The sequence below is a fragment of the Phascolarctos cinereus genome, unplaced genomic scaffold (assembly GCF_003287225.1).
Source record: "Phascolarctos cinereus isolate Bilbo 61053 unplaced genomic scaffold, phaCin_HiC Scaffold_2;HRSCAF=192, whole genome shotgun sequence".
Classification (NCBI taxonomy): domain Eukaryota; kingdom Metazoa; phylum Chordata; class Mammalia; order Diprotodontia; family Phascolarctidae; genus Phascolarctos; species Phascolarctos cinereus.
The window spans coordinates 114,161,504-114,187,005 of NW_027555625.1; the positions used below are offsets into that span (position 1 = coordinate 114,161,504).

Here is a 25,502-nt window from a genome sequence, read left to right on the forward strand (position 1 = left end):
AAGTGATTTGATTTACACTTTCTACTGCATTATAATTATCTGTATATCAACCTCTAAATACAATGTGTTGAGAGTCTGGATAATACCTTAACAGAATTTTCTGACTTCCAGCATGTAGCACACACATAGTAAGCCAATATTTATTATTCTTCTGCCCTTGAGTTGTATAAAATCTTGTTTGTTTATATATGTTCAGTCTCTGTACCACTTTATTCAAGTAGTGTGATTAGCTGCTCTCAACCTAAAAAGCTAGGAGGGCACATTGATCTTGGAATCTGTTATCAATGTGAAAGCTTCCTCCAAGAGTGCAGATTGAAACCCATCCATGCCTTCCCATCATGTGTGACATATGTTCATTTCCTCCACAGGGGATCCACCCATCATACTAAATCCTTTTTCTCTAGATCTTTTCACATTTCAAGGCTATCATTTGGACCATGCAGCCTCTACTGTTAATTATCCCCATGCTCACTATATGACGGACTCATCTCTTTTTCTTGTTATTCGTATTTCTGACATGTTTTGTACCATTCCTCCTGTGCAGCTTTGCATTGGTAGCATATTGCCATCTACTGATACGTACCATGTATCCATATTGCCCTTTAGGTAACCTGCAACTTTAGTCTTTCAGACTGGTATTCCATGATTGGCAATATAGTATTATTGGAAGAATATTGAGATTAAAAATGTTAGGACATTCAGAGTACTGTGCATTTCTCCAAAGTAGTCTAGCCCTCTCATTTAATTCTGGTCCTGGTTCATTGTCCATGTGTAATATCTCTCCAAGGTACATTTATTGATGGGTTCCCTTATTGGGTTTTCTGTACAACTGTATGTCGTAGTCTAGACGATAGACATCCTTCATCCGCTTGACTTTTCCTGTGTAGGTAGTTAAATTGAACCTTTTTTTTTTAATGGAATAGATAGATTTTTTATATAGCTTTTATTTTTAAAATAAGTTTAATTTTTTTAATATTTACATCATAGTCATTTCTGGATATAGCATTCACCTCTTTAATTGAACTCTCCTTTGTAACAAAGAAGGGTTAAGCAAAAGTAACAAATACAGTGACTAAATCAAATATGAATGCAACATTCTGCCCCTGACTCTTCTTTACCAAGGAAAAGAAGGTATGAGTCATTTGCTGTAGCCAAGATTGTTTGTTAGAGCAGCTCTAAGCTTGGCTGGCTTTAACTTGTACCTTTAATTTACGTTATTGTGGGCATTGTGTATGTTCTTTTAGATCTGCTTGTTTCATTCTCCTTCATTTCATACAGTTACCATGTTTCTCTAAATTCCTCATGTTTGTCATTCTTAATGAACGGTAATATTACTCAACAGTCACATGCCACAGTTGATCATTTGACAGGAACCTACTTTGTTTCTAGTTCTTTACTAACCCACACAATTGCTACAATGAATATTTTGGTATATACTAGAACTTTGTTTTGATTACTGTCCTCTTTGGGGTATAGGCCCATTAGTAGGATCACCAGGTGAAAGGATATGAGCATTTTAGTTACTTTACTCACATAATTCTGAATTGTTTTTCAGAACAGTTGGACCAGTTTATAGCTCCACTAACTGTTTTAGTGAGCCTCTCAATCACAGTCCTCCTACATGGACTTGTTGCCATTTTTTGAGTCACCTTTGTAAATTCATGGCAAAGTTGGTTTAATTTGCATTTCTTTTATTTGTGGTTTAGAGCATGTTTTCATGTGGTTATTGATAATTCTTCTTTACGAATCCTTTAACTACTTATCTAAGAGGACTGGCACTTGTTCTTACATACAGAGTGTCCCAAAAGTCTTAACACATAGACACACACTGGCCCAAATAAACCTAATTTACATGAAATTGATCTCGTTTCCCTAATCCTTTTTCTTCTTGGCTTTATCAAAGCCTGGCTACTGGGTTTTTTTTTTAATTATTACTTTTCTAGTCATTCCTTTTAGTTTATTCCACAGACAAGATCTACTTGTCTGTTTTTTTTAAACAGTACCAAAGAGTTTTGATTATTTCTGTTTTGTAATATAATTTAAAGTCTGGTGATGCTGTACCCATTCCATTCCTACTTTTTTTCATTATTTTCCTTGAGATTCTAGCCCTTTTGGTGTTCCTAAATAATTTTATTGTTATTTTATTTTGTTGGATAGAGTTTTGATTGATATGAGTATGAATCTATAATTTTAGTTTAAAGTGTTTATATTGGCGTGACCCAACCATGAGCGTTGTTTTCAATCATTTGTTTTCCTTTATTTTGGTAAAGAATGTTTTGTAACTATATTTATATTTGTACCTCTATGCATATCTTTGTAGGCTACTTCATAGATAATTTATGTATTTGTATAATTATTTTAGATGGAATTTCTCTTATCTTTTTCTCTTAGTATTTGTTACTGTATTGAAATGGCTGGCTATGTTTTAGATTTATTTTCTATCCTGTTTTATTGAAGTTATTAATCATCTTAATCTCTTCAACCTAATTCTTTTGAGCTTCCTGAACAACCATATTATTTACAGATAGGGATAATTTTTGTCTTATTATTGTCAATATTTAAACCTGTTTTTTTAATTGTATTTTTCCCCTCTATAGTATTTCTAGAACTTTGTCAAATAATAGGGAGAAGGGGGAACCTTGCTTTACCCAAACTGTTTTAAGTTATTTTTAAGAGATTCTCGAATGGTTTTAGCTGTGGAAAGACCATGGAATTATTCATTTTCATCACCTAAGTGTCTTGTCTACAGCCTACTGTTTTGAAAAAAAATCATGCAGTGAAAAAGCTTTTTTCACATTGGGTATAAATCATCAACCTAACACAATATCCAATATTTCACTGGTAACTTACCCTCTGGACTTGGAAACAGCTCTGGATTTTTTTTTTCCTGTGTAACTTTGAACAAGCTATTTAATTTCTTTAAGCCTCAGTTTCTTCATCTATAAAATGGACATAATATTACTTGTTATCACCTACCTCACAGGGTGATTATAAGGAATAAAGACAAAGTGCTATATAAATGTAAGTCATAAAAGGATTCTTAATCCTATTAAATTAAAATAGCAAATTAAGTAGAAATAAATGAGATAAAACTTAGGAATCTATATAGGTAGAAAGATTACATAAAGATAGATAATACTTTCTTAAGCTCATTAATAGTACTTAACAAATGTATAGTGCTTTATGGTTTTTTAAAGTCTTTTTATGGAGTATTATCTGATTATCACAGCAGCCTTGTTAAAAAGATGGAGAGCTATTTTTGCACAGATGAGAATGTAGACTCAAAAAAATTAAATGGCTTGTCCAAAGTCCTAGAAGCAACAAGTTATAATTTATGGTAATAACATCTTACTTTTATGGCTACAAAGCATTTTACACACATTTGATTCTCACAAGCATCCTGTAAGGGAAGTATTATGAGTAATAGTAGAGCTAGAAAGATCAGGTGCCTTGCCTCACAAAACTGTTACATGGCAGAACTAGATATTGCCTAGAATGCAGGTCTCCTTACTGACTCTCCATTCAGTACTTACCCAAACACATATGGTTGAAACAAATCTGGGACTAGTATGGATCAAAAAGCATTAAATGATAAGAGTTCTAGAAGTGCTGATGCTCTATCCTTGATATCAACTTAAGAGATGCTGAAGAAGAAAAATAAAAATGATTAAAGAATTAGCAAACAGTTCCTCAAAAGGAAAGCTAAAATATTGAGGCTTGTTAAAGAGAAAGCTGAGCTATTTAATCATACTTTCTAGGTTCACAAAAAATTATACCTTAACAATTAGACATCATCTTCCTCAATGGGGCCTTTAAAACCAGTAAAACAAACTCCAAAAGAAATGGTGGCTTTGCATGGCTGGAGACCTTTAAGATACAGGGTGTGACTATAAAGTAATGAGACTGGTGTTTGTGTGCAGGATCAGTCTCATTACTTTATAGTCATGCCTTGTATGTGCTCATCCTTCACACTGATGCAGCTGTGTTCTAACTGGAGGTGGGGATATGGAGTAAATGACAGAGAGACACTCAACGTTCATTCAGTAACTGTTCTTTTGAGGTAATTTATAATTCTAAGATTTAAGTATTCATCTGCTGTTTTCATAGAATACCATTAGTTTCTTCAGGTTTAAGGCCCTTTTTAGCACTTGTTGCCTATGTCTACAATAAATGCCACATAATCTTCCTCATTTATTTTCAGCCTATATCTGAAATTTATTTTGTTCTTTTGATACTTAGTTCAACTTCAGCAGTCTGGGTCAGATTTGGTATTTAGGAAAGGAACTATTTTTTAAAGTCCTAATGTGCTTTGTAAAAAACCTTGAGAAAAATTTTCTATTTGTCCAAAAGTTGCTTCACTTCTGCCCAGGGACATACATAACTTAGATGTTATCCCAAGTCATGCAGTGTACTTTCTTTTGTTAAATACTTTGATATGCAAGTAGACAATTAGCAAATTTGTTAAGAAGGGACTTTGGGTACTATTGTGGACTATGATCATTTGTTGGAATAAGAGTTTTTATGTGTTTTTATGTGTAAAAAGAAGGATCAAGATTTATAGAAAATATAAAGATGTATAATTCATACTTAACTGAGAAATTCAAATATAATCAGAAGTATTATAAACTAAGAATATCACAATTTAAACAAGTTGCAATGATTGACAAGTGTAAATATGATCCTGAGTAATGTGCATGCTAATAGGGTTTTTTGTGTCTGAGCACTAGTCCATGTGGTCTTCAGTCTGACACAAATACCACACTAGAGCTGGAGAACTTTAAGGAAGGAACTGCCTTCCCACACACATAAGGAGATATGTGTATGTTCTGCAGAAACCAGGCCTTCTCATTCATGTTTTAATTTCTGTCAGCAGTAATGAATCAGTGACTTTGAGAGAGAGTGTGGTACAGTGAAGAGAGTGCTGGATGTTGAGTCAAGAAGGCATAGGTTTGAATCCTACCTTGGTGTGCCCAAGGCCACACTTCAAAGCTGTATACTCTTTGGGATAACCTCTCTAGGCCTCAGGTTCTTATTTTTAAAATGAAGAGGTTGGACTCAGTGAACTTCAGGTCTTTTCAGCTCTAAATCTATAATCCTCTGATTTTATAACCTTCAAACTTGACTGAATTAAATCATCTAATTGTGTGTTTATGTTCTGAGATTAAAGATCTCTTCCTGTTCAGATTTGGGTAACTTCTTTGTTTATTTCCTCCACTGAGACATTAATGCCACATTGACTCAAACTCCTAAAACTCATGGCCACTGTCTTTGACTGAATCTGATAAAAAATCAACAGTTTCTCAGTTTTATTTTTTTTCCTAAGACATAACTTTTTGGTGCCTCCAACAATTTCATTTGAGAAGACAATGTATGGACACAGGCTGGGAGCAGTTTTTCATGGTTCTTTGGTTTTTAAAGATTGTCATCCTTTGCATTAAGGAGAGCCCTCTTAGTCCTGTTACCCACATACCTCTTACTATAAATGTGACTGATGGTCACGGTAAAGCCCACATTTCATACAGTATTGAGTGCATAGTCTAGTGTAGGTAGACTATACACTGTACTCCGTCTTTACAGAACCCACTGCTGTGGCAGCTCTTTGCCTTTTAGCCTACATCATCACATTGCTACCGAAATTCATAAGAGAAGTTACAGATTGTTAGTGATAAAGCTGTGGGTGAAATCCATGTCTCCTGACCACCATCCTGGGATTCGTTTTACTATAAACAAACACATCTTTCTTACAATATGATCAGAGTATTAAATGTGCCACATTCCTTAAATTTTTGTTGTAGTACTTCCTCATTCTTTTGCTTTACCTACACTTTCTTCAGCAGTTTGTTTTCAAAGCAGTTGCCAAGGAGTCTCTTTGCTCATCTTGTTCATGACTTTTATGTAGGTGGATTTTTGGTGCTCACGTCATACCATTGTTACAGCAAATTTGGCTTTGTCTACAGGAGAGCAAACATCTGGATGAAAAACTAAAAAACTTAGCCAGTCATTCATTGCTTTATGATATCTAGATGTTTAGCATACTATAGCTAAGACATTTAGATGACTGTTTTGTGTTTTTTCACCCTTTCATCTGGATGGTAACACATTTCAGTTACCTTAAGCAGAATAGTTTCCTTTTAACAGCTGTGTGAAATAAGTATAACTATTTATATCCTCATTTTGTAGATGAGGAAATTGAGGCTCAGGGAAGTTTTAAAATTGACCTGTATTCATACAGCTAATAAGTGTCAGAAGCAGGGTCCACACCTGGGCCTTCTGGCCACTGCCAAAGCTAGTGTTCTTTGCACTACGCTTACCAACTCTCTGGAGGATGTGGCATCCCTTACACACAGTGTTTGACTTGTTATACAATACTGAATGTGACTATTAATTTTAAAAATGAATCTTTAAATAACATGGAATGAGTGTATATGGTCTAAATTCCATGTCCAAATAATAAGAGGTTTCTCAAATGCTTTAGTTTTGTTTCCAGATGACTTAAAGACTTTATAAAACTGATAAACAACATAAGACAAGTAGGCTTTTAAAAAATTACAGAATTTTTAGTGGTAGTGCGTTTTTCATTTTAGTTACTATCGTTGCCTGACTAATAGATTTTTCTAAGTACTATTGATTGGCATATATAATAATATCATGAATTACCCAGGCAATTGTATAATAATAACTGAGAACACAGATTTGGCTTTATGAGTAAGCACTTAATAGATTATATACGTATGTGCATAAACATATACACAATATACATATGTGCATGTAATGGCACTAGTATAGACTGAGATAATGTAAAACATATGTGTATAAAAATAAAACATTGCAAGTATACAAAAGAATTACAGTGCCTGGTCCCTGTCCTGGAAGAAATTGAAATCTTGGTGTCTGTTCTATGAGGCACCTAGGTGACACAGTAGATAGAGTGCTGGGCATGGAGTCAGGAAGACCTGAGTTCAGATCCAGCCTCCTATATTTACTAGCTATGTAACCTTGGGTAAATCATTTAACATCTGCCTCAGGTTTCTCATCTGTCAAATGGAGATAACAATAGCACCTGTCTTCCTGCCCCAAGTTGTTGTGAAAATCAAGTGGGCTATTTGTAAAGTGCTTTGCAAACCTTAAAGTACTCTATAAATGATAGCTATTGTTGTTATATTATTATTATAACATTTCTAGGAAATTTTCTCTCACTAAAGTGAGAAACAGCTCATTCTATCAGTTTACATGAACTTCAGATTGTCAGTTTCTCTCCAAATTTTTTAATCCAGGTATACTTACGTAACAACTTTTTGTTGTTCCTTGACACCCATTTTATGTCTCATTTCTGCTTGTATTTTCCCCTGCTATCTTGTTGTAACATTTCCACTGTTTTGTTAGGGATGTTTTAAGGAAGTTAAGAAATTTAAAAGCAGAGGTTGTTCAGGAAATTCAGAGGAATATTTTTGTTTCCAAATGTTGTTGTCTTTGATATGCATCACTTAAAAGTATAGGTGCTAAAATCTGATAATTAACTTTTTCTTTTTTTAGAGCAGAATCTTTGATTAATTTTTATACAATCGGAGAATGTTCTAAATTCACAAAATAGATTCAACTTCCTTAAAATTATAGATTAGCACTAGATCTGCTAAGGTACCACATTTTTTAAAAGGAAAGATTATTGTACAATTAGTAACTCTATTTTCACATTTCTTTTTCTCCCACTAAGGAGTACAATAAAAGGTAAATGTTGGAAGTTAAATATTCTGAAAAACTTTCAAGGTCCTGGCTATAGTTGCATAATTTTACACCTTTGTCTTAAAATTTTTTATCAATTAGCAAAATTCTCTTCCCTAAGGGAAAAGTGAAAGTGTGAAATTTGAAGTAGAAAAATTCTTTCAACTAATTCACTGTATAGGTGAGGAAACAAAGGATTGTAGAGGGTGAATGACTTGCCCAAGGTCATATAGCTAATTACCAGTAGAGGAGGACTAGATAGAACCTTGTTCTCCTGGCCCCCAGGATGGTTTCAGCTAAGAAGTTTTTAGTAACTGATTCTTGGACAATGTTTTACAGTTTTACAGTATATGTTAGGCATAATTCACGAGTACTGACTAAATTTAACCTTTAATGAAAAGAAGTCCTTTGCTAGAAATTTTTATCCATTTATTGCCATTTAACAATAAGTTTAAAGCTTGGTTTAGAAGATTAAATTTCTGACTTAAGATCAATCCATAATTATCCATTTAGTAAAATGAAATTTTATGCGATATTCTAATTTTTATGCTGTTTTTATACGAACAAACTTTATTTTAAGTATCTTACATTGCTGTGATCTGGATTGACATATTTTTATTTTTTTGATTTCCAACTCTAGGAATCTCTACCACCTGTCCAGTTTGACTGGAGTAGCAGTGGCCTTACTAACCCTTTAGATGGTACGTCTCTCCGTAGAGCCTCTGGCACAAGAGCTAGAGTTAAGAAAGCTACAAAGTTCAGACAGACTTCTCTCTGCTGATTTTTTTAAAGACATACTTTTTTATTCTTGTCTTTGGAAATTCAGGCTTTCCTTCTGATTGGTAGTTCCCCCAGAAAAGCAGCCATCAATATTCATGATATAATAGCACAAGGTACTTAGTGAGAACTAGATAAAATTTTATTTTAATTGCTGTAAGTAGAACCTAAACAGCCAAGGTAATTCTGGTCATTCTCTAAGTAGCTAAGTAGTATTTTAGCTTGAAATATTTAACTTGCGAAAAATATTTTCCTGATGATCTTCATTTTATGGGTGTTTTTTGTATACAAAATACAGTGAATAAAGGTATTTCAAAGCACAATTGTTTAACCAAAAGCAGTTTGCAAGTGATATGTATTTTTTGACTCAAAAGTTTTCAGATATATTTTATAGAACACCAGTATTAAAATGGAAAATGTGATTTGATGATTATTTTCTAAATTCAGTTCATTTCGATGTCAAAATTTAATGTTAATGGGTAATGGATACCAGCAATTCAAATTTTGCCCATATAACTGGTATCACTTATGGTTTTAAAAAATGCTGGCAAGGGAAACAAGTTATATAATTTAGAGGGTTGAAAGATAAAAAACAAAGAAAGTTAAAGGAGGTTTTCTTTTTCTTAGCAAAACTTAGGTTACAATAAAAATAATAACTCTTCATTATAGTTGTTTAAACATTGGCCAAAACTTTTTTTTTAATCACTCTTTCATGGTCCCTTATGATAGGATAGTAGTGGTGCAAGGATACCTAGACTATAGCAGATTGGATACCTTAGTGATGAAGGAAAGCCTGGATGGACCTTTTTGCTGTTGTCTAGTGTCTGACTACTTCAGTCAAATCATCATGCTTTCTTTTAACAAACAACTTCTTTAAAAATGTATCTCCTTTCTGATTACTGTTTCAGAGTTAAAGGGGAACAGTACAACTTGAAGTTGCACATAACAGGGTAGGGCAATTGTGGCATCCAGGAATACATAGAATATTTTAAACTAAGTCACTGTATTGCTCTGTAGCCTGAAACTGGCAAATTTTTCAGATTTTTAAGTCACTAATTATGAATCAGCATTACTAACTTGGAAGATTGGTTTGGGCATGTACAATGATGAATTTGTAATGGACTGAAATTACAGTATTGTTTCCCTTTAACAGGCAGACTTACCTGGATCTTTCTGATATGGCTCCATTTTTTTATTGAAATAAATCTTTTCTTTCTAACTACAAAGTTACTAGTGTTTAATTACTTGCATTGTACATGAGAAAATGTACATTGAGTTAAGTTGTTACTGTCTTTAGATATAACAAACTAATTCTGTAAGCATTGTTTTCATGTTTTTTAAATTGTATAATGAGTACTAATTATAACTTGCATGTTCAAGTGTGTGTCTTACCCCTTTTTACACATAACCCCTCCTCCCTTGGCTTACCTTCTGTATGGCTGCCTACCACCACGGTCACTGAATTCCAAGCTAGTGGAGGTTCCACTCTCCTGAACCTTGATTTCTTTGGGCCCGTGGATGACAGTAGCTCTAGCAGCAGCACCACCATCCCAGGTCAGCAGAGTGTTAAAACCACAACTATGATCTAACTTGTTACTAATAGCATGATCATGGCACTTGACTTTCCTATAAGCAAGGAAAATGATTTTATCATATTCTTCTATGATGTCTTTCTAATACTTTTTTTTCTTTCCATCTGTCTTCTACTAGTTATTTTGCAGTACCAAGCTACAAGTAACTTAATTTGAAGTATTTTTAAGGGAAAAGTGGTAATGTTATAAGGCTGAAGGTAGCTTTTAGGAATGAAGATTTTAATCATCTTAGTGACTCAGTATGTTAAAGATTTCCCCCATTCCACTTATGAAAAAATGTGATACTTTGTGTGTGGATTTTTAAAGCCCATTCCATAAAGCCGTTTTAAAAAGAATCTTAAGTACAATCGCATATGCATCTTTTACATTGTAGTGCCTGCGATTACAGTGTTATTGCAAATTCTGGCATTCAGATAATTACGTGTACTTTGGTGCTGCTAATGTAGAGTTAGGTTCCAAAATATTGGAGCCTGTTGTTTAGTCGTGTAATTGACACAGGGATCTCTATTATAGTTTTTATGTAGTTATTTCTTAAATAGCAGGTATGCTGTTACCTCCGAGGAAAAGTGTTACCACAAAATAGTAGAAAGACAGTTGCCTACGGGACCTGAAAAGCTAGAAACCAAGAAAATATATTGGAAAATGCCTATGAAAGGAATGTTCAGCCCTGCTGAAGTTCAGTCCATTGACCAAGGGACTAATGTATTTTGTCATTTTCTAACTAAATAAAAGATGAACATTGTAATGATGTTTTTATGGTTACATTTTCTTTAAGATAATTTTCACTGAGTTGGTGTTACCTCAGCTTGTGATCTGGTTGTCCTACCAACTGGTCACAGGGCAGCATTGGTGACCCAAACCTATGGGTAGAGGGTTACCCTTGACCCCTTTTGATACCCCTCTCCTAGTCACCCTAGCCGTTAGACATATTTTAGTTTTGTCCTGCTCCGTTAAGAAAGGCTTAAGAACTGAAACCACCTCCATCCTCAATCAAGGGGAAGATCTAGGAAATAGGAAGGACCTGAGAAGGGTGGCTGAGGTGTGACCCCATGTTTTTTTCCTGGTCTCCAAGATTTGCTCATTCATTAGTGGAACCTTATTGCTTACTGCCAATTGGTACAGTGACCATACTCTAGAATCCAAGTGATTCATTACTGTTTTCATTTGCTTTTAAGATTTTCCAGGCTTGTGAAAACCAACACAGTCTTTGTTTCAAAACGATTTGTCTTTCATTTGAATTACTTCTAAATGCATTGCTTCAATGGACTTGGCAGTGTGAGTAAGTTAGCCATTGGAGGACACCCGATGAACCGACAAGCATGCATTTAATTTCATTGATTACCAGGGAAAGCTGCAGCAACTTAGGCAGCTTCCTTGGGATGCAGTGAGCTCCCTTAGCTTCATTTTCTCACAATTTCATATTATAACTTAAATGAGCTCATTATTTTTTTCTTTTGAATTCGTAACAATCTTTTTAAAATTTAATTATAATCCATACTCTCATTTGGAAGTCATCCAGTCATCTATAGGAACACAAATAACAGGAATTGATAAAGAGATGCAGAAGTGACCTGATAAGCCAGCTTAATGTCCAGTGCTGACAGCCAAAAGAATGTCCTGGAGGACAGGCTTACAGTCTCGTAGCTGTAATAAGGGAAGTGTATTTTAGCACAGTTAACAGAGCACACGTTACTTTTTACCTGTTTTTATACTTCTTTCAATATTCTCATAAATATGCTAGCTGCGATATGAATTTAACTTCTCTAAATCCTATTTTGGCTTATTTTACTGCTGTTTGGGTTTTTGTTCAAAACTTGTCATCAAGCAACAGTTATAAACACCTTCCTTGGTAGGTCATTTCACCACTTGCTTGCATTTTTTTCTGACTTGTTTCTGGGAAAGTCATTGTCTTAGCTTGTAATTATTATTTTGTGTGTAAGACTTCTTTAGGAGGTTGGCATAGAATTTGGTGTGCTAACTTGAGTTATATACAGACCTCATTAAGGTTCTTTCAAAAGTTCTACAAATTATTCTCTACTTATATCTATATTGTAGTTCTACTGTGTTTTGAGAAATAACCGTACTGTTTTTTAAAAATCTCCCATTTTACTAACTATTTGACAGTAAAGCAGCCAATGTTACTTTTATTAAACCTGTCAAAACCAGCCAAGCTTTCTCTCACACCTTTGTGTTGCCAGTCAGGATATAGTTTTCCGTACAACAGCAGCATGTTGCATTGAACATTAACTTAGATTCCAAAGTAACCTCAAAATTTAACCTTTAGAAAGGAAAGTTTTCTGTTTCTAACTTGTCTCTTAAATCCATAATTTTAACATTCTGTGATCCTAAATAAATACAGAATTCTATAAGAATAGATCTACAGTGTATTTTGAAATAATATGCCATATACCTTAATGGGATCCCAAGAACTTATGAGAGTTCTTGCATTTTCTATAGCCTTCCTCCCTTATTGGAAGTGGAAACTGTGGGGCTTGCTGCTGTTGCTTGTTTGGGTTCTGTGAACATCTGAGATCTATTTTTGAAAGTCTGCTGAGCTATATTAACAAGTAGCCTTAATACAGTGTAATTCCTGGTTTTCTATTATCTTGTTCAGTAAAAAGGGACTTGCTTATAATTTGAGAATGCAAAATGCACGTCACATTAACACAGTGGTTTATGAACGAGTAAGAAGGACAGACATTTTCAGATTATCCCAAGAAAAAAATTATCCTTTAATTATTATCATTTAATCATAGTTTCAAAAAGTATTGCCACCACTTACAACCAGGACAAAAGGTTAAATGCACTATCAACAGTCACTGAAGCAGAGAGTATTTCTGTGGAGGTTATTTCCTCTCTGCCTGCTGTTAACTAAAGGGCAGTTCTAAATACTACCATCATTAGCTAATCATTGTTTTTGTAAATAGCCTCTTTTTAGGGATCATTATTTACTGACAGACCATAATATTCAGTGTCTCTTTTAATCAGATTTGTCAGTAAACATTTATTAAGCACCTTCTGTGTTCCAAGGCACTATGCTAAGCACACAAAAATATCTGCTTTGCCATCAATGAGCTCACACTCTAATGTAAACAACTAAAATTGTTTCCCTGCACATAAGATCAACTTACTTAGATCTAAATAAACCTTATAGTTCCTAAATCCAGTGCTGTAAGTTGAGGTTTGATTTCTGTCCATTCTTCCCCACTTCCCAAAGAAAAGATTTAAGAGAATATTAGCTTTATATTATGAATCATATAGAGGATATTAAAAATTTGGGGACATCTCTTTTGTGATTCCAAATAAATCAGAATTGGCATTTTTTTTAGACCTACCAATCAGTATTTTTAAAACTATTTTAATAAAATCTTTTATACCCAAATCTGCACAAAAGTATAATTTCTAGCATTAAAAATAGAGGTTGTAGGGGCAGCTAGGTGGCACAGTGGATAGAGCTCTGGCTTTGAAGTCAGGAGGACCTGAGTTCAAATCCAACCTCAGATACTTGATAATTACTAGCTGTGTGACCCTGGGCAAGTCACTTAACCCCGATTGCCTCACACCCCTCCCCCCAAAAAAGAATAAAGGTTATAATGAGAAATGTAATAGTATATTATTCTGAAAATAATTTGTGGTGATTGTAAATTACTCAGATGTTTCCAGAATTAATCCTTTTGCATCTTGGATTGTGGCTGATTGACACACTTGCAACCTGCCATCACTGACTATCATTTTATACTGTAAGGTGTGGATCCAGAGTTGTATGAGTTGACAACTTCAAAACTGGAAACCGCCAACTCAAGCATAAAAGTGACTGATGCATTTGCAAGACTCATGTCCACAGTAGAGAAGACGAGCACATCAACCAGGTAAATTGCAATAATAACCAGCTAAACCTCCTGAAGATAGGATTGTTTATTGCAAGTCATAAGTATTAACCACTTATTTAGATTCCATGTTAAAGAAAAGCAACGTAAAATGAAAAGGTGTGTGAAGTGTCCATTGTTTTTTAAAAAAAAATCTGTTTACTATTTTAAGATACAGCTTGTGGGGAGGTTATCGAGTAGGTGACAATATACTAAATTCTGTGGGTTAGGAATATTGAATTAATCTCTTTTATAAGGGAATGAAAGAGATTATAATCAGGTTACTTGACTAATATTTATGGGCTTCTTTTAAACTTTTCAGTACTGACTTCTCCAGATTTGGAGAATCTCCCACCTCCCTATACCCACCAACTAAATAACTGTGTGTTAAACTAGACATAGAAATGCCATTTTCCATACCTATTTGCCTGCCCCCAAATTCACCTGAACTTGGCCCTTGGTATCCCTTTTACCTGACTAAAATAAGTAAAATAACAACCAGCTTTCCTAGCTGCTTCCAGAATATGCTATTTTGAAACCCAGTTGTTTTGGGAAGGGGAAATTTTTTCTCTTGACTTCATGGAAACTCTGAGAAAAAAACAGGGCACTAGAGGAGTATGTACTAAAGTCATTTTAAAGCACTTTGTTGGTCCCTTAAGCCATACATTTAGGTTTCTATGGCAACTCAAAAACTTCTTCAACAGGGCAACAATCATTTTATGTTAGTACTTAAACCAATATCAAACGAGTTATCTGACTGTCAGTGAAAGAAAGTACTACTGCAGGAATAATCATGTTTAATTCTTATACTGACAGTGCTACAATGCTGTTCTTGAATGAACACATTCTGCCTATATATGAAATCCCAAGTTTACCATTTACACCAAACTTTTTTCATTTGATTTTTAAGTTGTCAGAAAATAGTCATCAAAATTTTTCTTTTATACATATTTATCTCAGAATTTTGGCATGAAATATCACATTGCCACAATCAGAACTCCACTCAATGGATATATAATCATTTTAAGATTCTAGGTATGCAGTTAATATCTGCAGAGGACACCCTTTCAACTCTGCCCAAATTCAATTTTTAATCTACATATTGTTTTCCCTCGGATTCTCTCCTATTAAACTGGTAACCATTCTTATCAGACTTATGCTCTTTAGCAGAATGTTTAAAGGGAGTATGTAGAATCAATAAAACTGTATTAAATGAAACTGTAAATGGAGCTGAATTTTTTTTAGGCTTTTACAATATCTTCTAATTGTTCATTTTTCCTAAGTAATTCCTTCCTTATTAGAATTTTAGTTTGATATTCTTTTCCTAATTATTTTGTCCTGTTAATGATAACAATTTGGGAAGTTTTGAAATTGCCAGCAATGAAAGTTTATTCTTTGAACCATTAGGAGGAGCTCTAAACCTCATGATTGACTTGCCTTATTTTAGCTCTTCAAAATAGTTGCTGAACAGCACTGTATACTAGAAAACTTTCCAAACCTTATCACTTTAAGAACTTCCTTTCATATTTTCCCATTCTACAGGATATTTTGGAATTGAATTGGCAAAAAGTTTTAGGGTTTTCCTAGTCATTGATTTCTTTAGTATATATTGAATGTCTTACTTAAACAAACAAAAAACCCAAAACCTTGATAGCCCAGGATTTCTGTATTTGAGGAATTAAATTATTGGTTGCAAACCATATAAGTAAATGAAAGTTAGAAATTTAAATGACCAAATGTAGTTACCCCAAGCCACCATGACCAGGTCACAAAGGGAACCCAGGCAAGAAAATATAGATGGTTTAGGATAAATTCAAGCCCACTATAGAAACACAGTACAGAATGACAGCTCCCTCGTTTTCCAGAGGTAGATTAAATGAGCAATGATAACTGACATTTTTATAGCATTTTAAGTTTTGCGAAACACTCTAATAAATTAATTTCTTCTCATTTGACCCTTAGAACAACCCTATGAGAGACGTACTATAATAATACTACAGGTATTATTATCCCTGTTTTACAGGTTAGGAAACAGAATTATAACCTCAAGATTTAGAGTTGAAATTGACTTTAGAGTCCATCAGATTCATCCCCTTCGTTTTATAGGTGAGGAAACTGAGGGAAAGGGGTTACAAGACTTGCCCAAGGTCACATAGCTCAAAAGTGCCTAAGGTGAGATTTAATTCTTTGTCTTCCTGATTTCAAGTCTAGCACTGTAAGCACTGTCTCTCATGTAAGAAAGACAGTCTAGCTGAAATATACCAATAGTTTGTACGTTGACTAGAACAAATGATGCTTGAAAGAAAACATTTTGATTTTAAATCAGTGATAAAAAATATAGCCTGTTTAGTCATAGCCAAGCAAGTTTTAAGGAAAGGTGCTTGGATAATTTTACACCTTAAATTTTTACTTATACCCAAAACCTCTTCTGGTTATTGATCATCCTTGAAATTAAAAGACAAAGGAAAAAAATAACTTTAATCAAATAACATTAGAAACTTTACTTATGTAAATATAACCATTTTTGTTCAGGAACCAAGCAAGGAATTTCCCGTTTTCTCTACAACCTCCCACAGACCTCTACTATTAAATCCTACAATTAAGTGTAGGATTTAATTAAGTATGCCTAAAGGACTTACGTCAGTAAGTAGGGTAGATTGGGAAAGAGGCAGAAAGATTAATGGGAGATGCATTCACAGTAAGCTTAGAGATTTTGAAAGGTTTCATTGGCCTCAATGAAAGTAATTTATTCAGAAATTTCATATGAATATTAGAGACATTATTCCTAAAGACACATAAGCTACATGACTTAAAGATCAATATGTGAACTTTATTTCCCACATAGAACTAGTCATCATATAAAAATAGAAATCTCTCCACCTAGTTGAGATTTTTGGAAAAAATAGCCTAAGCCTTTTAAATCTAAAATAAGCAGTGATTATGAACATACTTCTGAATATGGTCCATGTTATACATGGACAGGTTAGTACTTTTTTCATATCTAATAGAAAAGAAGGCTGAGAGCACAGATGTTCATTTATTCTAGTATTCTATGTTATGAAAGAGTTGACCAAAATTCTCAAACATTAACCTTCATCAAAGATAGCTCCTATTTTTCCTATAATTTTTTTTAAATTACCCATGAAAATAAATAATAAAAATTACCCATGATCTACATATTGGCTCAGCAACTGTATTTACTGGTTTTGAAACATTTTTGAAGGGAGAAAAGAAAGAAAACAATACTAATGCTAGTGTAACAAGTTGTTTTAGTGTGATATTATTTAAGGTTTAAGTGGACTGTGCTATACAATTACAACCCTAAATCGTACTATATAACTCTGTAATGTCCTACCTTAATCACAAGAAATAATCTCAAAATTATTTACTTAGAAAAATAAGAATCTATCTGTCCTAGAATTGCCAGTGTTTGGTGGCATGCACCCTGGGTGATCTCAAATAGCATCACTTATTGATTTTCATATATACTCTTGGATATGTGGACATTACCATTCATTGTAACTGAAGATGCCCTGATGGTAGTGGTTAGTGGTCACACAGGAGCAGGTTGCAGTCATTTCTGCAGTATCCATGTGTGAGGGTGGTTGTTTGATTTCCAGAACTGGTTTTTACAGAATTTTGTTTTCAGCTGTGCCTTAGACTTAGAGGTGGCTGAAAGCTTTTGCCTTAAGATGTCTGCTCTCTTTCTGATTGCTGTGCTACCTGCCCAGGACAGGTCTGTGACATGTTTTTGTAAGTCATTCTTACATGCCTCCTTGAAATATTGTTTGCTCCTACTCACTACATTTCAGTTCACTCTGAAAAAGTTGTTTGGGTTTTTTACTATCATCTGTTCACCAACCTAGTGAATTAAATTATGGAAAGTATTGTTTGAAACCTTTTTACTCATACCTGTAGTGAAGTTATTATACTGTTATGGTTCTATCCACATATATCTAGATCCAATAAGTTCTGTAAACAAATAAACTTAAAACCTGTTATCAATAAATTGAATGAGCATAAGGTCAAGTCAACAAGCATTTATTATCATATCTGATGTCCCAGAGATAGCTCCTATTTTTCCTACAATTTTAAAATTATTCATGCTCTTTATTTTGGCCTTAATTGTATTCAGTGGGTTTAAATAATAATTATAATGCTAATAAAATGAGGTTGCTTATAAGGGGCAAATTAGAATGTGTGTGTGAGGGAGAGAAATAGAGTAGTTTGCCAACCTTAAAAAGAACTATGTGAACATTAGGTATCATTTTTATCAGTGACCTGGATAAAGGCATAGATGTAGTGCTTATCACATTTGCAGATAGGACATAGCTGTGAAGCATTACACTGGATGACAGGTGTCCGAATCAAAAATACAGGCTGGCTGGATTGTTAGATGGACCAAATCTAATAAGATGAACTTTAATATGAATACACAACTCCCATACTTGTGAGGTTGATTTTTGGAAACTTAAGTACAATGTGGAAGAGGCATGGCTAGACAGCAGCTTGTTGTCCAGAAGAGCTGTGGGAGTAACATAGACACAAGTTGCACGTGAGTCAACAGTGTGAGTGCATTGAGGGGCATAGCACGCAGACCTGCTCAGCGCCGTCTGAGGACAGACATCGATAGGTAGGAAAACATCCCAGAGAGAGAAACCAGAACGATGTCTGAGGAACTGTTGTATGGGAGAGAAATGAGACCTGCTTTGCTTGGCCACCCAGAACCAGCAGCTGCATGTGAAGTCCTGGGTGGGTTCCCAGCCCTACTCCTGCAGACGTCTTCACTGTTTCCACAGCTTGGCATCCCATCCCCTACATCTGTGCCTTTGCACAAACTGTGTCACCTTCCTGGAATGTACGGCCTTCTCACCTTCACCTCTCATTTGGAATCTGCTACAGGAAGTCTTTGCCAATCCCCATGGCTGTGAGTGCTTCCTCTGTCCTCCTCAAGTTATGGTGCATGTATTTATCTGCCAACATCTCACAGCCACTGCACCCAGCATCGTGCCTGACACATAACAGGCACTAACTGCTTGTTGGATGGGATTGAAAGATATAGACAGGCAAATTTAGGTTTGATCTTACTATAATTTGTTCAATCATTTGGAGAGGTCATCTTAACAAGCAAGACCAGGTTGGGGGTAGAGGCGCGTAATGTTCAGCAAAGTATTGAGAGCGTTATTTCTCTTATAATACAGTAGAAACCTCTCCAAAGCTCTGTTGGCAGTGGAAACATTGTGATAGGTGCTATTTGTGAGTATGAGACCTTAGTAAGTTGGAAATGTATAACTATAGAATTCTGTGTATATATGAGAAGTACAGTATTACAGAACCGGGACTTTTGACAGGCGCATTTAAATGTGAGACTGCCTAATTGAAAATCTTTTTTTATTTTTTTGAAGTAAGGTAAAATTTAGGTTAAGGTAAATAAAATCTTACTGTCTTGGGCATCTCTCTTACTGTAGCTGAGTGGAAGCTTGAGGTGATGTTCATCTTCTCCAGACTTAGAGCTACTGATTTCCAGTGAAGTACCCTTTCTCTTCTCTTTTGGCATGTCTTTATTTAATCTCATGAAATACCTGTTGTTCTCCTTTCATCCCTTAGTGTGTTACTGTGTATGGTCATTGGTTTTTTTCATGCTTTCCAGACGTATGTCTAGTCCTTTTGTATGTCTGTGGTCATTGCAGTCCTTGAGTATGTCGCTACAATAAAAAAAAGGCATTTGCTACTGTGCATTTGTTATTCTCTTATTTTTTTCTCTTCTGTTTATATCACTTTCATTTCCCAAAATTGCCCTGTCCCTCTCCTCCCAAATAGTCATGCCTCATAGTAAAGGATTAAAAAGGAAAAAAGGTGGGATGAGGTGTGGGGGGATAGTTTTTCAGCACAACTGACCAACACATCAGTAAATCTGATATTGCATGCAGTATTCCACAACAGTAGTCCTAACCCCCACCTTCACAAGGAAGAAAGGGAAATGCATTGTCACACTTCTTCTTTGGGTCCCAGCTTGGTTGTTAGAATTTCACATTTATTTTTTATTGTTCTATTGTTGTAATCGTCTATATATTTTTTAACTTTGTACCAGTCATAAATCTTCCTCTGCTTCTCTTCAGTCTTCATAGTTATTTTTTCTTAATAGTACAGCAATATTTCGTTTCATTCAGATATCACAATTTATTTAGCCGTTCCTCAGTCAGTGAGCAACTACTTTATTTCAACTGGATCACTTTCTGAAATATAGCATTAATCTAAATACTTGAAATTCTGAATTTAGTTTTTTATCATATGGAAGCCTTATAAGAAAATACTTCTTTTGGATGAAGTGTTTCTTATAGTCTGCTCTCATGTCATTCAAAACTCTTTATAATATGGTCCTGATCAAGAAACAGTTATTTAGGGGCAGCTAGGTGGTGCAGTGGAAAGAGCACCAGCCCTGAAGTCGGGAGGACCTGGGTTCAAATCCGGTCTCAGACCAAACACTTGACACTTACTAGCTGTGTGACCCTGGGCAAGTCACTTAACCCCAACTGCCTAAAAATTTTTTTTTAATTTTTTAAAAAGTTATTTAAAAAAGAAAGTTATTTAATGTTCAAATCACTTAAATGCCCCCCTTTTTTTCTTTTTCTTTTTTTTTTTTGAGAGATCCACAGCATAGAGATCTTACTGGCATAGTGTTGGCTCACTTTGTTTTTGTTCATTTTCATTTGAGAGCCATGTGAGCAGCAACTACCATACAAAGAATTCTTCTGGCCTGGAGGATGTAGAATGCCATCCCGTCTTTTTTAATTTGGGGGAACAGGTCCCAAACATCCCCAAACCTTTCTTCCCCTTTTCATATTGCTAGGTTGCTGGTGGTTAGCCAGTGATTTAAAAAGGTTAATGAATCAGGTTCATTCACTATGGATTCTTGCCCACACCATTGGGATTCTTCCCTCCCACCTCCATTTAACTAGACTTTTGAAGTAAATGATGCTTTTGTTGTAGAGGTTGACTTAAATTTGGAGAGATTTTCCACTTTGAGTCAACTTGCTTTTTATTTTGAATGTCTTAAAATTAAGTAGTTTTATTATACTCTCTTGGTTTTGGTTTTAATAAAAGATCATTTGTTTGCACTATAGTTTAGCTGTGGAATTACACATATATACCTACATATATATGTGTGTGTATACACATACATATACTTCTCATCTTATGTTTTGAATCAATTGTTGATGAAGAAGAGATGTAATGGCTTTAGAATCATAACGATAGTATCATAACTATCATTGGCAGCTATCATTTATTAAACATCAACTCCTTACAATGAGAATTAAGCATATGTGGCATTAACTTCAGGTGAGAAGATTTGTTGCATTGATCTATAAAGAATTAATGTATGTGATGTTTGTTATATACATAAACACCTTGTTTTCCTCACTTTGGGAGCAACAGAATATGTATTAATTTGTATTTTCACTGGCATAATGATATTCCATTTATAGTTTCCCACAAGAGTACTTTTAAGTATAAAAAATAGTATTTCAAAACCCAAGAGTTTATAATAGTTACTTTAGAATAAAATAAATTTAAGTCTTTTATTTGAAATAAAAGACTTAAATTTTTTATTAAGAAAAGTTAAAGGTTCAAATAGCAAAAAAAGACTTGTGTTCTCAAAAAAGAATAACCAAAAAAAAAACAAACAAGCAAACAAAATAAAACCTGAGGATAGATCTTAGCTAGAGATTTTGGAAGTGCTGTACCTGGAGAACTTGAGTTAATAGACCAAAATTAGGTCACCACCTGCCCAATGCCAAAGACTTTGAAAAAAGTCAACAATGCAACTTTGTTTTCAATTCTTAAGCGTTTTTTTTTCTTTCAGTCTCTAAATAGCCTTGTATCATGTCTGTATATAAAATGATTACAGATTAAACGCATATACTATAAGCCATATGCTTTTAGTTAATATTTTAAAATGTAGTATCCAGTCACCCCCAAATAATTGTGAAAAGTGAAGGCTTTTAGAAAAAATGGAGGATTATCTCCAGCTGTAGTGTAGGGTGATCCTCAGGCAAAAATACCCTTTCTCCTTCCTCTCAGCCCTTTTCCTCTTTCTCTTCTCCCTCCAGATAAAGCAAACATATTTAGTTGTAGGGGGTTTTAATCTGCAGAACCTTGGATATGTCTCATTCTTTTCATATGCAACAGAAGCTCAGTTTAATAGTTTATCTATTGATATAGTTCCCAGTGTCTCTGATGGCAGTTCTAATAGACCTCTTGCACTTCTGTTTCACCTTGTGGCACTAATAATCTGGTTTTGACTTTTCTAGTCACCCTACAAAGCCTTTTGATTTCATCTTGGATTAAAGAGACATGAAGTGATACAGAGGGATCAAGTTTAGGTGTGAAGTGGTGGCCTGCAATAGTTTTGTTTTATATATACTTATCTTACCTCCTCTCTCCCTCCTCCACAGATTCAAGGGGGAAATAACAAATGAATTTACTTGGCAGGAAGAAATCGATTAGCAATTAGCTAATTAGCTTGGCTCCCAGTTTTCTTTTTCAACCAAAAAAAAGATAATCATTCATTTAAAGTCAGAAACTTTAAAAAATGAGGATCTCTTTGCAAATACTCTTTAATACAGTTAGTATTTTGAAATACCCTGCAGATTGGATTACAATAATATGCTTTTACTGAGCTACTTTTGAAGATCATTTAGAATTTCCAGTGGTGCTGGCAGCCTCAGCTCACTGGCTAGGAAAGCATTGGTCCTTTTTCTGTAACCCTCCTGGTCTCCTGTTGATCCTAACCTGTAAAACCCTGTATGGTTTCGTCCCTGGTTACCTTAGAGACTGCCTCTACTCTTTGAGCATCCTCAACAGGAGAAATCATCCTCAGTACTGCTGCTAATGGGCTGTCTTTCAGAATCCCAGAGGGGCAAAGTCTGGGTGTTTTTACATAGAGAACTTTCTCATTTTCTGGAACTCCCTGATGAAAACCAACAAAGCTCAGGGTTGAAATTTCTAGCAAGGCTTCAGGCCAGACACATTTTATTCTATATTACTTCAATTTTTACATCTCCATAGAGAATGAAGAAAACCCTTTTAGGCAAAGTAGACCTGTGACCTCAGGTTTATTGCCATTCTTTAGTAATAATTATGATTTGTAGAGACTTTGAATAACTAAGCAAAGTTGTGAGCTGTTTTCAAAAATGCAAAATGTGTACTACTCACTTAGGTAGAAACATAATCGTCCTTGCAGTAGCGTTTGACAAAGGAAGAATCTTGAAAAAGCTTAAGCAAATACAAGTCAGAGCTGGGGATGGACAGAGAACATCCGTGACTAGTAGGAGTAACATGACTGAAGTTCTTTGTAGGCTGCTGGTTCGTATCATGGAGCAGATTTTCCCCATCGACAGCGAAGTGATTAACATGCTTTTCTTTTTCTTCTGTAAACAGGAAACCTAAAAGAGAAGAGCGTCTGAGTGAAGAGGCTGCCAAGGTGATTGCTAGCCTTCCCGACTTAACCTTCATGCACGCCAAGGTGCTGATGTTCCCAGCTACGCTAACACCTTCAACAAGCTGCCACGAGAAGGCAGACTGATAAGCGATATGAATTGGACAGTTTATATTGATTTTTCCTTCCTTCCTTTCCCTTCCCACCACCAAAAGCATACTTGCTTTAATTAAAAAAAAAATAAAAACAAAAAACAAATTTCAAGTTCAGCTGATTTGTTGGTAAGCAACACTAGAAAGATATACATAGTAATGTATATTTATTTACATACTGAAGTCCTAAATTTATATTAGAAAAATGTAAATAATTGGGGGTGAACATTTTTGAAGATTTATTCTTTTTGTGTTGCTGGGGTGTATACATTTATGTCTTTGTGAAATACACTGGTAGTGTCCTTCTTACAAAACTTTTAAAATTTAAAAAAAAACAGAATTGAAAACTCAAATCTTCACTGTCTGTGAAATCCCCTTCAGGAATTTTTCAGATTGCATTGAATGTCCTCTTAATTTTGTCTAACACATTGAATTACTTTTGCTATTACAAGTGAGCTCCAAAGATCACTTTATTGTATTGTATTTTATTTTATTTTATTTTATTTTATTTTATTTTATTTTGTATGTGGTGGGTTTGGTTCAGATCTTAAAAAAAGAAAAGGCTGTTGCTGAAGATTTGGGACTAGTTTTTAATCTTTTCAATCTGGCATATTGCTGTACGGCCTTTTATAGGTACTTTCATCAGTCGCTATTCTGTTAATAGGGATGGATCATTGTCAGAACTTGATTGGGAGGGGCTGTATTAGAAAAAGATTGTGTCTGCTTTAATCATTTTGATTTGGAGAAGGACCAAAATCATATGAATGTCTTGCAGTGAAAGTTACCTGTTACTGATTTTTTTTGGTTCTATTATACCACTATTTTGTTTGAGGATTTTGCACAGTGTAAAATGACATAATCATAGATTGCTATGGTTTAGGCTGTATATACAGTTAAAAGACTATGGGTTGTAAATGTTTGGGGAAATTCCTATGGAAAAAAAGAGAGATGTAGAAGAACCTCTAACAAGGTTAATATGCATGCCCCAGGTCTTTTGAGATTTAAGTGTGTAAATTTCCTTTTAGCTTATACAGAAATAAAATAATTTAAAAGATATGCAGTCTCATGTCTCTCTGTAGGGAAAAAAAGGCTGCTATCAGTTCCATTTTGTGGTTGAGACCAAAATTAAGGAACTTTGGGAGGTACTTTGATAAAGTTCTGTTTAGTTTCTGTACCAAACAGCCTTTCAGAAACAGTGAGGCCTCTGCTGTCTGAAAACTAGAAAAGAATTTTTATTCCAGCCCATGAGAATTGGATCACAGCTGAATTGTGCTGACATGTGACCTTCTGACATAACACTAATAATCACAGGGGTTTCCTGCAATATGGTTTCATCTGAGTATATTGACAGTGCTACAGTGAAGTGCTAAGTGGCCCCTTGTTACTTCCCTTTTTTTTTCCCCAAACAAAACAAAGAGTATGAAATTAAGTGAGGTAACAAATCCCTCCAAAGTAATTTTTAAATCTTAGTAGAAGATTTTGGGGGCAGCTAGGTGGTGCAGTGGATAGAGCATTGGCCCTGGAGTCAGGAGGACCTGAGTTCAAATCCGGCCTCAGACGCATGATGCTCACTAGCTGTGTGACCCTGGGTAAGTCAATTAACCCCAATTGCCAAAAAAAAAAAAAAGAATTTTGATTTCAATAATTTGTTAATCAAAGCCTGTTCATATTGTGGCTATGTATTTGGGAGCCATTCTTAACTATTTTAAAAAATAATATTTTAAGTTTAATTTGTAAAAACACCACACTGAACTGTAGCAAAACTTACAAAATGGCACTTCTCTGGAAGAAGCAGCTGAGTAGTCTCCCATCTTACCATAAGTAAGACTCAGGCCCAAATCTTATGACAGATCATATATTCACATCTGATGATACATTAACATCAGAAAATTTGTATTCCTAATTATTTGGTTATGATGACCTGGGGCTCTATTGCCTACTTCTGTTCTTCCTACAT

At 34.7% G+C, this 25,502-nt stretch overlaps 1 protein-coding gene across 3 annotated transcripts in view; it reads left to right on the forward strand.

Annotated features, from left to right (window-relative positions):
- The window catches only part of AFTPH (aftiphilin), an 88,376-nt gene extending 63,775 nt beyond the window's left edge, over positions 1 to 24,601 (forward strand). The window contains exons 7-10 of one of the 3 annotated variants that reach the window (XM_020985441.2): positions 8,360 to 8,420; positions 9,967 to 10,050; positions 13,834 to 13,957; positions 23,396 to 24,601. In XM_020985441.2, coding sequence (XP_020841100.1) covers positions 8,360 to 8,420; positions 9,967 to 10,050; positions 13,834 to 13,957; positions 23,396 to 23,540 — 414 coding nt within the window. In that variant the 3' untranslated portion in view covers positions 23,541 to 24,601. Of the gene's footprint in view, positions 1 to 8,359; positions 8,421 to 9,966; positions 10,051 to 13,833; positions 13,958 to 23,395 lie in introns of those variants that run through there. The other 2 variants (XM_020985442.2, XM_078149546.1) reach the window with 2 other exon arrangements.
- Positions 24,602 to 25,502: the final 901 nt, after the last annotated feature.